Source organism: Carassius gibelio, chromosome B3 (assembly GCF_023724105.1).
Source record: "Carassius gibelio isolate Cgi1373 ecotype wild population from Czech Republic chromosome B3, carGib1.2-hapl.c, whole genome shotgun sequence".
Lineage (NCBI taxonomy): Eukaryota > Metazoa > Chordata > Actinopteri > Cypriniformes > Cyprinidae > Carassius > Carassius gibelio.
In genome coordinates, this window is record NC_068398.1 from 51,397,790 (window position 1) to 51,415,342 (window position 17,553).

A 17,553-nucleotide genomic window follows, 5' to 3' on the forward strand; every position below is an offset into this window, starting at 1 on the left:
TTTCTGATTGGATACGGTTTCGTTTCACGTGATAATCTCCAGAGCGTGCACGCATTTTTCCTCGGGCTTCCCCCCCACACATCAGGATTCTGATCGTAAATATTAAACGTGTTAAATATTTACGATTCGCGATCGGGGCGTCTCCGATGTTCTTCCGATCAGATTCGGACACTCTTAACACACCTCACGGCAAGAGAAAATCAGATAACATAATCTGTAGAACAGTCAAGATAATCGGGACATAGCTATGATTGTCGGAAGGGGAGAAATCGGCCCAAAATCAGACCGATTATCTTCTGGCGTGTACCCAGCGTAAATTTATGACATGGCTAGAACGTAGCATTCAGCAGGTCCAACCCCAATCATACACACCTGAACAAGCTAATCAAGGCATTTCAGATTACTAGAAAGCTACAGGCAGGTGAGTTTGATCAGGGTTGGAATTAACCTGTTTTCCTTCAATCTTTAAAATCCCATTTTACAGAAGTTGGTATTGCAGCAACAAGTAATCGTTTTAGTTTTGTGTTCTTTGCTGTCTGCTTGTCCTGACGCACCGATTCACTGCATTTTCCAGCAGAGATCACAGGCTGGGAGGATGACAGCTCGAATGTATTTCTCGTTGATTGCTGTTTTTTTCTGTCTGTTTGGATACTTCAGCATAGCTTGCGCTATTCAAAGACGAACCACAGGTGAAAAGATCTGTTAATTTCATTACAGAACCTGAAGAAATGCAGAAATGAGTGACTTTCAGTCTTTGAAAATAGTTAACATCGCTTATGAATGAGTAGTAGGTTTTAAACCGCTTTTGATATGAAGCAGACAAATGCATGAACTTTGTATTTCGGTTTGAGACCCATTGCAAAACCACAGATTTACAAATGGTGAAACCGCACTCCCCTTATAATCCTCTTGAATTCTCTAGTGGATGGTTTCTGTCCGGAGAGGCTGATGGTCGAACCATCCCATCGAGGCTGTTCCTCTGATGAAGACTGCCCTGGAGGGCACAAATGCTGTCGATTTGAATTTGGGCCTGTTTGCGTGCTGCCTGTTTTCAGTGAGTTTCAGTTAATAATCGATGCTAAGGATAAACTCACACACACACACACACACACACATACTAGTAACACTCTGGATTCAATGTAAGTCCTAAGCAGAGAGTTTGCCTTTAGTTGTTCTCTAAAGTCGGATTGAAATCATCCCTTGGGATGGCTTTAAGGACCGGATGGATTTACAAAATAAAAAGGAATAATGCTTCAAACAGTGGTTCTCAATTCCAGTCCCGGGGACCCCTTGCTCGTCCCTTGCTAAAGCCATCCCTTTGCATGTCCCCCTTATTTAACACCCCAGATTGTGATCATCAGCTTGTCAGGAGAGAGATCCAGGAACTGGACCAACAAGCTGATGATTTCAATCCGGTGTGTTAAGTAAGGGTGTTCCATGACTGGAATTGAGAACCACTGACTTGGAATGGAATTCTTTCTTTAGATAAAACTTGCCATTCACCAACCCTGATCAAAGCCGCCTACCTCAGATTTTTCTAATGATCCCAAAGACATTGACTGGCACTGATTAACATGCTCGGGTGTGTTTGACTAGGGTTGGAGCTAAACTCTGCAGGAATGTGGATCTCGAAGTCCAGATTTAAGGATCTCTGGTCTATATGCACAAACTAAAGCTGACTATCTGTGTTCATGCAGTGAAGCCAGGTCAATGTCCCATACCGGAGATGATCCCACTCTGTGCTGATAGCTGTTTCAATGATGGCCAGTGTCCTGCCACACAGAAATGTTGCCCAACCACCGGTGGCTTTGCATGCAGTGAACCGCGTGGCCAGGGAAGAGGTCAGGCAACTTGCCATGGAAACGGTTCTGGCCAGGGAAGCGGCTATGGCCAGGGCGCAGGTCAGGGAAGCGGCTATGGCCAGGGCGCGGGTCAGGGAAGCGGCTATGGCCAGGGCGCGGGTCAGGGAAGCGGCTATGGCCAGGGCGCAGGTCAGGGAAGCGGCTTTGGCCAGGGTGCAGGACAGGGTGCTGGCCAGGGAAGCGGCTATGGCCTGGGAAGCGGCTATGGCCAGGGTGCAGGAGCTGGACAGGGAAGTGGCGCAGGAGTTGGACAGGGAAGCGGCTATGGCCAGGGCGCTGGAGCAGGACAGGGAAGCGGCTATGGCCAGGGCGCTGGAGCAGGACAGGGAAGCGGCTATGGCCAGGGCGCTGGAGCAGGACAGGGAAGCGGCTATGGCCAGGGCGCTGGAGCAGGACAGGGAAGCGGCTATGGCCAGGGCGCAGGAGCTGGACAGGGAAGCGGCTATGGCCAGGGCGCAGGAGCTGGACAGGGAAGCGGCTATGGCCAGGGCGCAGGAGCTGGACAGGGAAGCGGCTATGGCCTGGGCGCAGGAGCAGGACAGGGAAGCGGCGCAGGACAGGGAAGCGGCGCAGGACAGGGAAGCGGCGCAGGACAGGGAAGCGGCGCAGGACAGGGAAGCGGCGCAGGAGCAGGACAGGGAAGCGGCTATGGCCTGGGCGCAGGAGCTGGACAGGGAAGCGGCGCTGGAGCAGGACAGGGAAGCGGCGCTGGAGCAGGACAGGGAAGCGGCGCTGGAGCAGGACAGGGAAGCGGCTATGGCCAGGGCGCTGGAGCAGGACAGGGAAGCGGCTATGGCCAGGGCGCAGGAGCAGGACAGGGAAGCGGCGCAGGAGCAGGACAGGGAAGCGGCGCAGGAGCAGGACAGGGAAGCGGCGCAGGACAGGGAAGCGGCGCAGGACAGGGAAGCGGCGCAGGAGCAGGACAGGGAAGCGGCTATGGCCAGGGCACAGGAGCAGGACAGGGAAGCGGCGCAGGAGCAGGACAGGGAAGCGGCTATGGCCAGGGCACAGGAGCAGGACAGGGAAGCGGCGCTGGAGCAGGACAGGGAAGCGGCTATGGCCAGGGCGCAGGAGCAGGACAGGGAAGCGGCGCAGGACAGGGAAGCGGCGCAGGAGCAGGACAGGGAAGCGGCGCAGGAGCTGGACAGGGAAGCGGCTATGGCCTGGGCGCAGGAGCTGGACAGGGAAGCGGCGCTGGAGCAGGACAGGGAAGCGACCCCAGATTGTGATCATCAGCTTGTCAGGAGAGAGATCCAGGAACTGGACCAACAAGCTGATGATTTCAATCCGGTGTGTTAAGTAAGGGTGTTCCATGACTGGAATTGAGAACCACTGACTTGGAATGGAATTCTTTCTTTAGATAAAACTTGCCATTCACCAACCCTGATCAAAGCCGCCTACCTCAGATTTTTCTAATGATCCCAAAGACATTGACTGGCACTGATTAACATGCTCGGGTGTGTTTGACTAGGGTTGGAGCTAAACTCTGCAGGAATGTGGATCTCGAAGTCCAGATTTAAGGATCTCTGGTCTATATGCACAAACTAAAGCTGACTATCTGTGTTCATGCAGTGAAGCCAGGTCAATGTCCCATACCGGAGATGATCCCACTCTGTGCTGATAGCTGTTTCAATGATGGCCAGTGTCCTGCCACACAGAAATGTTGCCCAACCACCGGTGGCTTTGCATGCAGTGAACCGCGTGGCCAGGGAAGAGGTCAGGCAACTTGCCATGGAAACGGTTCTGGCCAGGGAAGCGGCTATGGCCAGGGCGCAGGTCAGGGAAGCGGCTATGGCCAGGGCGCGGGTCAGGGAAGCGGCTATGGCCAGGGCGCGGGTCAGGGAAGCGGCTATGGCCAGGGCGCAGGTCAGGGAAGCGGCTTTGGCCAGGGTGCAGGACAGGGTGCTGGCCAGGGAAGCGGCTATGGCCTGGGAAGCGGCTATGGCCAGGGTGCAGGAGCTGGACAGGGAAGTGGCGCAGGAGTTGGACAGGGAAGCGGCTATGGCCAGGGCGCTGGAGCAGGACAGGGAAGCGGCTATGGCCAGGGCGCTGGAGCAGGACAGGGAAGCGGCTATGGCCAGGGCGCTGGAGCAGGACAGGGAAGCGGCTATGGCCAGGGCGCTGGAGCAGGACAGGGAAGCGGCTATGGCCAGGGCGCAGGAGCTGGACAGGGAAGCGGCTATGGCCAGGGCGCAGGAGCTGGACAGGGAAGCGGCTATGGCCAGGGCGCAGGAGCTGGACAGGGAAGCGGCTATGGCCTGGGCGCAGGAGCAGGACAGGGAAGCGGCGCAGGACAGGGAAGCGGCGCAGGACAGGGAAGCGGCGCAGGACAGGGAAGCGGCGCAGGACAGGGAAGCGGCGCAGGAGCAGGACAGGGAAGCGGCTATGGCCTGGGCGCAGGAGCTGGACAGGGAAGCGGCGCTGGAGCAGGACAGGGAAGCGGCGCTGGAGCAGGACAGGGAAGCGGCGCTGGAGCAGGACAGGGAAGCGGCTATGGCCAGGGCGCTGGAGCAGGACAGGGAAGCGGCTATGGCCAGGGCGCAGGAGCAGGACAGGGAAGCGGCGCAGGAGCAGGACAGGGAAGCGGCGCAGGAGCAGGACAGGGAAGCGGCGCAGGACAGGGAAGCGGCGCAGGACAGGGAAGCGGCGCAGGAGCAGGACAGGGAAGCGGCTATGGCCAGGGCACAGGAGCAGGACAGGGAAGCGGCGCAGGAGCAGGACAGGGAAGCGGCTATGGCCAGGGCACAGGAGCAGGACAGGGAAGCGGCGCTGGAGCAGGACAGGGAAGCGGCTATGGCCAGGGCACAGGAGCAGGACAGGGAAGCGGCGCAGGAGCAGGACAGGGAAGCGGCGCAGGAGCTGGACAGGGAAGCGGCTATGGCCAGGGCACAGGAGCAGGACAGGGAAGCGGCGCTGGAGCAGGACAGGGAAGCGGCTATGGCCAGGGCGCAGGAGCAGGACAGGGAAGCGGCGCAGGACAGGGAAGCGGCGCAGGAGCAGGACAGGGAAGCGGCGCAGGAGCTGGACAGGGAAGCGGCTATGGCCTGGGCGCAGGAGCTGGACAGGGAAGCGGCGCTGGAGCAGGACAGGGAAGCGGCGCTGGAGCAGGACAGGGAAGCGGCGCTGGAGCAGGACAGGGAAGCGGCGCTGGAGCAGGACAGGGAAGCGGCTATGGCCAGGGCGCTGGAGCAGGACAGGGAAGCGGCTATGGCCAGGGCGCAGGAGCAGGACAGGGAAGCGGCGCAGGAGCAGGACAGGGAAGCGGCGCAGGAGCAGGACAGGGAAGCGGCGCAGGACAGGGAAGCGGCGCAGGACAGGGAAGCGGCGCAGGAGCAGGACAGGGAAGCGGCTATGGCCAGGGCACAGGAGCAGGACAGGGAAGCGGCGCAGGAGCAGGACAGGGAAGCGGCTATGGCCAGGGCGCTGGAGCAGGACAGGGAAGCGGCGCTGGAGCAGGACAGGGAAGCGGCGCTGGAGCAGGAGCCGGACAGGGAAGCGGCGCTGGAGCAGGAGCCGGACAGGGAAGCGGCGCTGGAGCAGGAGCCGGACAGGGAAGTGGCGCTGGAGCAGGAGCAGGAGCAGGACAGGGAAGTGGCGCTGGAGCAGGAGCAGGACAGGGAAGTGGCGCTGGAGCAGGACAGGGAAGTGGCGCTGGCCAGGGCGCTGGAGCAGGAGCCGGACAGGGAAGTGGCGCTGGAGCAGGAGCCGGACAGGGAAGTGGCGCTGGAGCAGGAGCCGGACAGGGAAGTGGCGCTGGAGCAGGAGCAGGACAGGGAAGTGGCGCTGGAGCAGGAGCAGGACAGGGAAGTGGCGCTGGAGCAGGAGCAGGACAGGGAAGCGGCGCTGGCCAGGGTGCTGGAGCAGGACAGGGAAGCGGCGCTGGCCAGGGCTCTGGAGCAGGACAGGGAAGCGGCGCTGGCCAGGGCTCTGGAGCCGGACAGGGAAGCGGCGCTGGCCAGGGCTCTGGAGCCGGACAGGGAAGCGGCGCTGGCCAGGGCTCTGGAGCCGGACAGGGAAGCGGCGCTGGCCAGGGCTCTGGAGCCGGACAGGGAAGCGGCGCTGGGGCAGGAGCCGGACAGGGAAGCGGCGCTGGGGCAGGAGCCGGACAGGGAAGCGGCGCTGGCCAGGGTGCTGGAACAGGAGCAGGACAGGGAAGTGGCGCTGGAGCAGGAGCCGGACAGGGAAGTGGCGCTGGAGCAGGACATGGAAGCGGCTATGGCCAGGGCGCAGGAGCTGGACACGGAAGCGGCGCTGGAGCAGGAGCAGGACACGGAAGCGGCACTGGAGCAGGACAGGGAAGCGGTGCTGGCCAGGGAGCTGGAGCAGGACAGGGAAGCGGCGCTGGAGCAGGACAGGGAAGCGGCTATGGCCAGGGCGCTGGAGCAGGACAGGGAAGCGGCGCTGGAGCAGGACAGGGAAGCGGCGCTGGAGCAGGACAGGGAAGCGGCGCTGGAGCAGGACAGGGAAGCGGCGCTGGAGCAGGACAGGGAAGCGGCGCTGGAGCAGGACAGGGAAGCGGTTATGGCCAGGGCGCTGGAGCAGGACAGGGAAGCGGCGCTGGAGCAGGACAGGGAAGCGGCGCTGGAGCAGGACAGGGAAGCGGCGCTGGAGCAGGACAGGGAAGCGGCGCTGGAGCAGGACAGGGAAGCGGCGCTGGAGCAGGACAGGGAAGCGGCGCTGGAGCAGGACAGGGAAGCGGCTATGGCCAGGGCGCTGGAGCAGGACAGGGAAGCGGCTATGGCCAGGGCGCTGGAGCAGGACAGGGAAGCGGCGCTGGAGCAGGACAGGGAAGCGGCGCTGGAGCAGGACAGGGAAGCGGCTATGGCCAGGGCGCTGGAGCAGGACAGGGAAGCGGCGCTGGAGCAGGACAGGGAAGCGGCTATGGCCAGGGCGCTGGAGCAGGACAGGGAAGCGGCGCTGGCCAGGGCGCTGGAGCAGGACAGGGAAGTGGCGCTGGAGCAGGACAGGGAAGCGGCTATGGCCAGGGCGCTGGAGCAGGACAGGGAAGCGGCGCTGGAGCAGGACAGGGAAGCGGCTATGGCCAGGGCGCTGGAGCAGGACAGGGAAGCGGCTATGGCCAGGGCGCTGGAGCAGGACAGGGAAGCGGCTATGGCCAGGGCGCTGGAGCAGGACAGGGAAGCGGCGCTGGAGCAGGACAAGGAAGCGGCTATGGCCAGGGCGCTGGAGCAGGACAGGGAAGCGGCTATGGCCAGGGCGCTGGAGCAGGACAGGGAAGCGGCTATGGCCAGGGCGCTGGAGCAGGACAGGGAAGCGGCGCTGGAGCAGGACAAGGAAGCGGCTATGGCCAGGGCGCTGGAGCAGGAGCAGGACAGGGAAGTGGTCAAGGGAAGTGTCGGGGATGTGGCAAAGGTCAATGTCGCCTTTAGGGACATGTTCATGGGAATTTTGCATAATACTTTCTGGGGGTCTTTTCCAATGCTTTTGTTCAGATGTCATGTTTTCCCTGTTTGCTCAAACTGTTTAGAAAGATTTTCTGACTCTCTCTACCACTACTATCACCTCAAATAAATAAAAAATTGCTTGATTTGAAGAGTTTGTGTTTGGTATCATTTTGCTCTCACATAACCGCTCTCTGGCATCAGTGCTGTAAGTTCCTCTCCCCGAGTACTGGACAATTAGCAAATTATGATCTATCTTTTTTGCCAATTTAAAAGAACTGTTTTGTGTATTTAAATTTATTCTTGGGTAGCTGAATAGTCTGCAGCCATTATTCCAGTTGGAAGTCATTGTATTATGCCGATTTGGTGCTCTAGAAACCTTTCATGAATGCTGAAATTGGTTCCATAAGTTCTTGTGATTCTTGAGGCAATACATTAAAGATGGCATGTTTCTAAGAGACGTCGATTCTTAAACAGTCGTCCTAATAAATATAGGAATAGCATAACCGATGTTACAGGTCAAAAGCTTATTGTGGACTTATAATTGGAATAAAGCTTGGCGTGTTTGTGAAAAATACGGTTTAAATAAAGTAAGAGGCTTTATTTAAAATGTTTCATGGTAGGGGTGTCGCGATATACCGATATTAGCATGTCCGCAATATTTTATATGAACAGTTCTGTTATGATTACACCACGTTAATACTCCAGCGCCACTACCTGGTTGAGCTCCCAGGTGGCAGTATTGTGTCTTAACGCTGGCACCTGTCACACAAGAAGACACAGCCACTCTGAGGAGAGCAGTGTTTCTCAGAGTAAGTTGCCATTCTTTTCCTAGTCCTAGTCTGGGAAATGTTATATTAACCTGTTAACAGCGGTTGTCTGTGTTCCTACATTTAAGTAAAGGGTGATTTTATTTAATAAGTACCACGTTTTCTTTGCTCGTCTTGTTTTTGTATTTTCAATCAATATGGCCTGTGCGTAGCTACGAAAAACTGAGCAAACACATTGCTACGTTAAACTTGTAAAATGTTAAGTTGGTCGCAGTGCCATGCACTTAATGCCTCATCTGCGGTCATTCTTCAATCAGGTTCATTAGTTAACATATAAATGACAAATAATAATGAACAATATTTCCACAGCACTTAGTTCATGCTAATTTCAGCATTAGCTTATGAATTAATAAAATCTCAAGTTGTCTTTGTAAACATTAATGTTCTGTGAACTAACATGAACAATGAATGACTCTACACAATTTATTAATCTTTGTTTGTCAATAAAAATAACGTATTGTTCACTGTTCGTTCATGTTAATTAATACATTAATGTTAACAAACCATCTCATTGTAAGGAGTTACCATAAATATTTATTCCTCACTGTTGAACTTGACCATATTTTCTCTCTTGATATTTCATAGGAGCTACAAAGAAGATGGAGAAAGCCAGAGTATTGTGTCCTGCGTTTATCCTTCTGTTCGTTGGGTGAAAAAGGACAAACTGAAAGACAAAAAATAATTTGACTACCGCCCCCCCAAGGTTTCTATAGTATATCGATAAGGCCACAATAACCGTGATATGAAAAATCTACTATCGTGACAGCCCTATTTAATGGTATATGTGGCTAAAGTGTGTTAGAGATTTAATCTGGATCTTGATTATCCCTGCGATTTGTTTGGTCAATGGAACAGGAGTCTATATTATACATGTATTTTGTAATTGTGTTTATATGAATTTTTGTTTTTTGGGTGGATGTGCAAAATGTAATGGAAAAAGTATTGCTTCCCAGTAAAATAACTTTGATACGTATGCGTTCAGATGAATGTAATAACTTTTTATTATTTTGGGTAAGGTATCGGTTCAAGCCAAATTTCATCCATTTTCTTCAGGAGACTTGAGGACTACCGCACCAGTTTGGAGAACATCGTTAATAAAAACAAGACTTGTAATTTTTTTTTAATACAGTTGTTGATTTACTGAATAAATGGTTTGCACACTCTTGTACATTTACTGTTGTAAATTTTGTTCTGGATAATTTTAAGAAAAAAAAAAAAAAGATTAAGAAGAACCGGCACGCACCGCTTCGGTCTGTCTGATGTGACAAAGACAGTGCACCACACAAACAGATTTTCAACCAGAGTCTCGACTGAACACAGGAAATCTCGCGAGACTTCAGAATAATCATGGCGGACGATATGCAGGAAGAAATTGCAATGATAGTGTTTGGAATGATTTTATACACGACACGTCGTATAAACATTTGTGCGGTTGCCACAAATCAACAAGATGATCCTCCATCTCTGCTGTCCGCAACAATTTCACTTTGTGCTGCGCCATGACGGCTTCAGTCTTCCATCATCTCGCTTTCTGATTGGATACGGTTTCGTTTCACGTGATAATCTCCAGAGCGTGCACGCATATTTCCTCGGGCTTCCCCCCCACACATCAGGATTCTGATCGTAAATATTAAACGTGTTAAATATTTACGATTCGCGATCGGGGCGTCTCCGATGTTCTTCCGATCAGATTCGGACACTCTTAACACACCTCACGGCAAGAGAAAATCAGATAACATAATCTGTAGAACAGTCAAGATAATCGGGACATAGCTATGATTGTCGGAAGGGGAGAAATCGGCCCAAAATCAGACCGATTATCTTCTGGCGTGTACCCAGCGTAAATTTATGACATGGCTAGAACGTAGCATTCAGCAGGTCCAACCCCAATCATACACACCTGAACAAGCTAATCAAGGCATTTCAGATTACTAGAAAGCTACAGGCAGGTGAGTTTGATCAGGGTTGGAATTAACCTGTTTTCCTTCAATCTTTAAAATCCCATTTTACAGAAGTTGGTATTGCAGCAACAAGTAATCGTTTTAGTTTTGTGTTCTTTGCTGTCTGCTTGTCCTGACGCACCGATTCACTGCATTTTCCAGCAGAGATCACAGGCTGGGAGGATGACAGCTCGAATGTATTTCTCGTTGATTGCTGTTTTTTTCTGTCTGTTTGGATACTTCAGCATAGCTCGCGCTATTCAAAGACGAACCACAGGTGAAAAGATCTGTTAATTTCATTACAGAACCTGAAGAAATGCAGAAATGAGTGACTTTCAGTCTTTGAAAATAGTTAACATCGCTTATGAATGAGTAGTAGGTTTTAAACCGCTTTTGATATGAAGCAGACAAATGCATGAACTTTGTATTTCGGTTTGAGACCCATTGCAAAACCACAGATTTACAAATGGTGAAACCGCACTCCCCTTATAATCCTCTTGAATTCTCTAGTGGATGGTTTCTGTCCGGAGAGGCTGATGGTCGAACCATCCCATCGAGGCTGTTCCTCTGATGAAGACTGCCCTGGAGGGCACAAATGCTGTCGATTTGAATTTGGGCCTGTTTGCGTGCTGCCTGTTTTCAGTGAGTTTCAGTTAATAATCGATGCTAAGGCTAAACTCACACACACACACACACACACACACACATACTAGTAACACTCTGGATTCAATGTAAGTCCTAAGCAGAGAGTTTGCCTTTAGTTGTTCTCTAAAGTCGGATTGAAATCATCCCTTGGGATGGCTTTAAGGACCGGATGGATTTACAAAATAAAAAGGAATAATGCTTCAAACAGTGGTTCTCAATTCCAGTCCCGGGGACCCCTTGCTCGTCCCTTGCTAAAGCCATCCCTTTGCATGTCCCCCTTATTTAACACCCCAGATTGTGATCATCAGCTTGTCAGGAGAGAGATCCAGGAACTGGACCAACAAGCTGATGATTTCAATCCGGTGTGTTAAGTAAGGGTGTTCCATGACTGGAATTGAGAACCACTGACTTGGAATGGAATTCTTTCTTTAGATAAAACTTGCCATTCACCAACCCTGATCAAAGCCGCCTACCTCAGATTTTTCTAATGATCCCAAAGACATTGACTGGCACTGATTAACATGCTCGGGTGTGTTTGACTAGGGTTGGAGCTAAACTCTGCAGGAATGTGGATCTCGAAGTCCAGATTTAAGGATCTCTGGTCTATATGCACAAACTAAAGCTGACTATCTGTGTTCATGCAGTGAAGCCAGGTCAATGTCCCATACCGGAGATGATCCCACTCTGTGCTGATAGCTGTTTCAATGATGGCCAGTGTCCTGCCACACAGAAATGTTGCCCAACCACCGGTGGCTTTGCATGCAGTGAACCGCGTGGCCAGGGAAGAGGTCAGGCAACTTGCCATGGAAACGGTTCTGGCCAGGGAAGCGGCTATGGCCAGGGCGCAGGTCAGGGAAGCGGCTATGGCCAGGGCGCGGGTCAGGGAAGCGGCTATGGCCAGGGCGCGGGTCAGGGAAGCGGCTATGGCCAGGGCGCGGGTCAGGGAAGCGGCTATGGCCAGGGCGCGGGACAGGGCGCGGGTCAGGGAAGCGGCTATGGCCAGGGCGCAGGTCAGGGAAGCGGCTTTGGCCAGGGTGCAGGACAGGGTGCTGGCCAGGGAAGCGGCTATGGCCTGGGAAGCGGCTATGGCCAGGGTGCAGGAGCTGGACAGGGAAGTGGCGCAGGAGTTGGACAGGGAAGCGGCTATGGCCAGGGCGCTGGAGCAGGACAGGGAAGCGGCTATGGCCAGGGCGCTGGAGCAGGACAGGGAAGCGGCTATGGCCAGGGCGCTGGAGCAGGACAGGGAAGCGGCTATGGCCAGGGCGCTGGAGCAGGACAGGGAAGCGGCTATGGCCAGGGCGCAGGAGCTGGACAGGGAAGCGGCTATGGCCAGGGCGCAGGAGCTGGACAGGGAAGCGGCTATGGCCAGGGCGCAGGAGCTGGACAGGGAAGCGGCTATGGCCAGGGCGCAGGAGCTGGACAGGGAAGCGGCTATGGCCAGGGCGCAGGAGCAGGACAGGGAAGCGGCGCTGGAGCAGGACAGGGAAGCGGCGCTGGAGCAGGACAGGGAAGCGGCGCTGGAGCAGGACAGGGAAGCGGCGCTGGAGCAGGACAGGGAAGCGGCGCTGGAGCAGGACAGGGAAGCGGCGCTGGAGCAGGACAGGGAAGCGGCGCTGGAGCAGGACAGGGAAGCGGCTATGGCCAGGGCGCTGGAGCAGGACAGGGAAGCGGCTATGGCCAGGGCGCAGGAGCAGGACAGGGAAGCGGCGCAGGAGCAGGACAGGGAAGCGGCGCAGGAGCAGGACAGGGAAGCGGCGCAGGAGCAGGAGCCGGACAGGGAAGCGGCTATGGCCAGGGCGCTGGAGCAGGACAGGGAAGCGGCGCTGGAGCAGGACAGGGAAGCGGCGCTGGAGCAGGACAGGGAAGCGGCGCTGGAGCAGGACAGGGAAGCGGCGCTGGAGCAGGACAGGGAAGCGGCGCTGGAGCAGGACAGGGAAGCGGCTATGGTTAGGGCGCTGGAGCAGGACAGGGCAGCGGCGCTGGAGCAGGACAGGGAAGCGGCGCTGGAGCAGGACAGGGAAGCGGCGCTGGAGCAGGACAGGGAAGCGGCGCTGGAGCAGGACAGGGAAGCGTCTATGGCCAGGGCGCTGGAGCAGGACAGGGAAGCGGCGCTGGAGCAGGACAGGGAAGCGGCGCTGGAGCAGGACAGGGAAGCGGCGCTGGAGCAGGACAGGGAAGCGGCTATGGCCAGGGCGCTGGAGCAGGACAGGGAAGCGGCGCTGGAGCAGGACAGGGAAGCGGCGCTGGAGCAGGACAGGGAAGCGGCGCTGGAGCAGGACAGGGAAGCGGCTATGGCCAGGGCGCTGGAGCAGGACAGGGAAGCGGCGCTGGCCAGGGCGCTGGAGCAGGACAGGGAAGTGGCGCTGGAGCAGGACAGGGAAGCGGCTATGGCCAGGGCGCTGGAGCAGGACAGGGAAGCGGCGCTGGAGCAGGACAGGGAAGCGGCTATGGCCAGGGCGCTGGAGCAGGACAGGGAAGCGGCGCTGGAGCAGGACAGGGAAGCGGTTATGGCCAGGGCGCTGGAGCAGGACAGGGAAGCGGTTATGGCCAGGGCGCTGGAGCAGGACAGGGAAGCGGCGCTGGAGCAGGACAGGGAAGCGGCTATGGCCAGGGCGCTGGAGCAGGACAGGGAGGCGGCGCTGGAGCAGGACAGGGAGGCGGCGCTGGAGCAGGACAGGGAAGCGGCTATGGCCAGGGCGCTGGAGCAGGACAGGGAAGCGGCGCTGGAGCAGGACAGGGAAGCGGCTATGGCCAGGGCGCTGGAGCAGGACAGGGAAGCGGCGCTGGAGCAGGACAGGGAAGCGGCTATGGCCAGGGCGCTGGAGCAGGACAGGGAAGCGGTTATGGCCAGGGCGCTGGAGCAGGACAGGGAAGCGGCGCTGGAGCAGGACAGGGAAGCGGCTATGGCCAGGGCGCTGGAGCAGGACAGGGAAGCGGCGCTGGAGCAGGACAGGGAAGCGGCGCTGGAGCAGGACAGGGAAGCGGCGCTGGAGCAGGACAGGGAAGCGGCGCTGGAGCAGGACAGGGAAGCGGCGCTGGAGCTGGACAGGGATGCGGCGCTGGAGCAGGACAGGGAAGCGGCTATGGCCAGGGCGCTGGAGCAGGACAGGGAAGCGGCGCTGGAGCAGGACAGGGAAGCGGCTATGGCCAGGGCGCTGGAGCAGGACAGGGAAGCGGCGCTGGCCAGGGCGCTGGAGCAGGACAGGGAAGTGGCGCTGGAGCAGGACAGGGAAGCGGCTATGGCCAGGGCGCTGGAGCAGGACAGGGAAGCGGCGCTGGAGCAGGACAGGGAAGCGGCTATGGCCAGGGCGCTGGAGCAGGACAGGGAAGCGGCTATGGCCAGGGCGCTGGAGCAGGACAGGGAAGCGGCGCTGGAGCAGGACAGGGAAGCGGCTATGGCCAGGGCGCTGGAGCAGGACAGGGAAGCGGCGCTGGAGCAGGACAGGGAAGCGGCTATGGCCAGGGCGCTGGAGCAGGACAGGGAAGCGGCTATGGCCAGGGCGCTGGAGCAGGACAGGGAAGCGGCGCTGGAGCAGGACAAGGAAGCGGCTATGGCCAGGGCGCTGGAGCAGGAGCAGGACAGGGAAGTGGTCAAGGGAAGTGTCGGGGATGTGGCAAAGGTCAATGTCGCCTTTAGGGACATGTTCATGGGAATTTTGCATAATACTTTCTGGGGGTCTTTTCCAATTCTTTTGTTCAGATGTCATGTTTTCCCTGTTTGCTCCAAACTGTTTAGAAAGATTTTCTGACTCTCTCTACCACTACTATCACCTCAAATAAATAAAAAATTGCTTGATTTGAAGAGTTTGTGTTTGGTATCATTTTGCTCTCACATAACCGCTCTCTGGCATCAGTGCTGTAAGTTCCTCTCCCCGAGTACTGGACAATTAGCAAATTATGATCTATCTTTTTTGCCAATTTAAAAGAACTGTTTTGTGTATTTAAATTTATTCTTGGGTAGCTGAATAGTCTGCAGCCATTATTCCAGTTGGAAGTCATTGTATTATGCCGATTTGGTGCTCTAGAAACCTTTCATGAATGCTGAAATTGGTTCCATAAGTTCTTGTGATTCTTGAGGCAATACATTAAAGATGGCATGTTTCTAAGAGACGTCGATTCTTAAACAGTCGTCCTAATAAATATAGGAATAGCATAACCGATGTTACAGGTCAAAAGCTTATTGTGGACTTATAATTGGAATAAAGCTTGGCGTGTTTGTGAAAAATACGGTTTAAATAAAGTAAGAGGCTTTATTTAAAATGTTTCATGGTCCGCAATATTTTATATGAACAGTTCTGTTATGATTACACCACGTTAATACTCCAGCGCCACTACCTGGTTGAGCTCCCAGGTGGCAGTATTGTGTCTTAACGCTGGCACCTGTCACACAAGAAGACACAGCCACTCTGAGGAGAGCAGTGTTTCTCAGAGTAAGTTGCCATTCTTTTTCTAGTCCTAGACTGGGAAATGTTATATTAACCTGTTAACAGCGGTTGTCTGTGTTCCTACATTTAAGTAAAGGGTGATTTTATTTAATAAGTACCACGTTTTCTTTGCTCGTCTTGTTTTTGTATTTTCAATCAATATGGCCTGTGCGTAGCTACGAAAAACTGAGCAAACACATTGCTACGTTAAACTTGTAAAATGTTAAGTTGGTCGCAGTGCCATGCACTTAATGCCTCATCTGCGGTCATTCTTCAATCAGGTTCATTAGTTAACATATAAATGACAAATAATAATGAACAATATTTCCACAGCACTTAGTTCATGCTAATTTCAGCATTAGCTTATGAATTAATAAAATCTCAAGTTGTCTTTGTAAACATTAATGTTCTGTGAACTAACATGAACAATGAATGACTCTACACAATTTATTAATCTTTGTTTGTCAATAAAAATAACGTATTGTTCACTGTTCGTTCATGTTAATTAATACATTAATGTTAACAAACCATCTCATTGTAAGGAGTTACCATAAATATTTATTCCTCACTGTTGAACTTGACCATATTTTCTCTCTTGATATTTCATAGGAGCTACAAAGAAGATGGAGAAAGCCAGAGTATTGTGTCCTGCGTTTATCCTTCTGTTCGTTGGGTGAAAAAGGACAAACTGAAAGACAAAAAATAATTTGACTACCGCCCCCCCAAGGTTTCTATAGTATATCGATAAGGCCACAATAACCGTGATATGAAAAATCTACTATCGTGACAGCCCTATTTAATGGTATATGTGGCTAAAGTGTGTTAGAGATTTAATCTGGATCTTGATTATCCCTGCGATTTGTTTGGTCAATGGAACAGGAGTCTATATTATACATGTATTTTGTAATTGTGTTTATATGAATTTTTGTTTTTTGGGTGGATGTGCAAAATGTAATGGAAAAAGTATTGCTTCCCAGTAAAATAACTTTGATACGTATGCGTTCAGATGAATGTAATAACTTTTTATTATTTTGGGTAAGGTATCGGTTCAAGCCAAATTTCATCCATTTTCTTCAGGAGACTTGAGGACTACCGCACCAGTTTGGAGAACATCGTTAATAAAAACAAGACTTGTAATTTTTTTTTAATACAGTTGTTGATTTACTGAATAAATGGTTTGCACACTCTTGTACATTTACTGTTGTAAATTTTGTTCTGGATAATTTTAAGAAAAAAAAAATAAAAGATTAAGAAGAACCGGCACGCACCGCTTCGGTCTGTCTGATGTGACAAAGACAGTGCACCACACAAACAGATTTTCAACCAGAGTCTCGACTGAACACAGGAAATCTCGCGAGACTTCAGAATAATCATGGCGGACGATATGCAGGAAGAAATTGCAATGATAGTGTTTGGAATGATTTTATACACGACACGTCGTATAAACATTTGTGCGGTTGCCACAAATCAACAAGATGATCCTCCATCTCTGCTGTCCGCAACAATTTCACTTTGTGCTGCGCCATGACGGCTTCAGTCTTCCATCATCTCGCTTTCTGATTGGATACGGTTTCGTTTCACGTGATAATCTCCAGAGCGTGCACGCATTTTTCCTCGGGCTTCCCCCCCACACATCAGGATTCTGATCGTAAATATTAAACGTGTTAAATATTTACGATTCGCGATCGGGGCGTCTCCGATGTTCTTCCGATCAGATTCGGACACTCTTAACACACCTCACGGCAAGAGAAAATCAGATAACATAATCTGTAGAACAGTCAAGATAATCGGGACATAGCTATGATTGTCGGAAGGGGAGAAATCGGCCCAAAATCAGACCGATTATCTTCTGGCGTGTACCCAGCGTAAATTTATGACATGGCTAGAACGTAGCATTCAGCAGGTCCAACCCCAATCATACACACCTGAACAAGCTAATCAAGGCATTTCAGATTACTAGAAAGCTACAGGCAGGTGAGTTTGATCAGGGTTGGAATTAACCTGTTTTCCTTCAATCTTTAAAATCCCATTTTACAGAAGTTGGTATTGCAGCAACAAGTAATCGTTTTAGTTTTGTGTTCTTTGCTGTCTGCTTGTCCTGACGCACCGATTCACTGCATTTTCCAGCAGAGATCACAGGCTGGGAGGATGACAGCTCGAATGTATTTCTCGTTGATTGCTGTTTTTTTCTGTCTGTTTGGATACTTCAGCATAGCTTGCGCTATTCAAAGACGAACCACAGGTGAAAAGATCTGTTAATTTCATTACAGAACCTGAAGAAATGCAGAAATGAGTGACTTTCAGTCTTTGAAAATAGTTAACATCGCTTATGAATGAGTAGTAGGTTTTAAACCGCTTTTGATATGAAGCAGACAAATGCATGAACTTTGTATTTCGGTTTGAGACCCATTGCAAAACCACAGATTTACAAATGGTGAAACCGCACTCCCCTT

The 17,553-nt window shown here is 53.2% G+C and overlaps 2 protein-coding genes across 2 annotated transcripts in view; both read left to right on the forward strand.

The window, feature by feature from the left end:
- The first annotated feature begins 3,158 nt into the window (after positions 1-3,158).
- Positions 3,159-7,413, forward strand: LOC127951892 (fibroin heavy chain-like). Its single transcript, XM_052550026.1, has one exon. The coding sequence runs from the start codon at positions 3,398-3,400 to the stop codon at positions 7,247-7,249; it is 3,852 nt and encodes a 1,283-aa protein (XP_052405986.1). The 5' UTR covers positions 3,159-3,397; the 3' UTR covers positions 7,250-7,413.
- A 3,587-nt stretch (positions 7,414-11,000) lies between these two features.
- Positions 11,001-17,553, forward strand: part of LOC127951890 (fibroin heavy chain-like) — a 29,058-nt gene continuing 22,505 nt past the window's right edge. Inside the window, exon 1 of the mRNA XM_052550023.1 lies at positions 11,001-11,656. Within this exon, the coding sequence (XP_052405983.1) occupies positions 11,284-11,656 (373 nt within the window). The 5' untranslated portion in view covers positions 11,001-11,283. The remainder of the gene's footprint in view (positions 11,657-17,553) is intronic.

Bases quoted from the DNA above. Each gene is read 5' to 3' on its own strand.
- LOC127951892 (XM_052550026.1), top strand. From the start codon at position 3,398: ATGCACAAACTAAAGCTGACTATCTGTGTTCATGCAGTGAAGCCAGGT.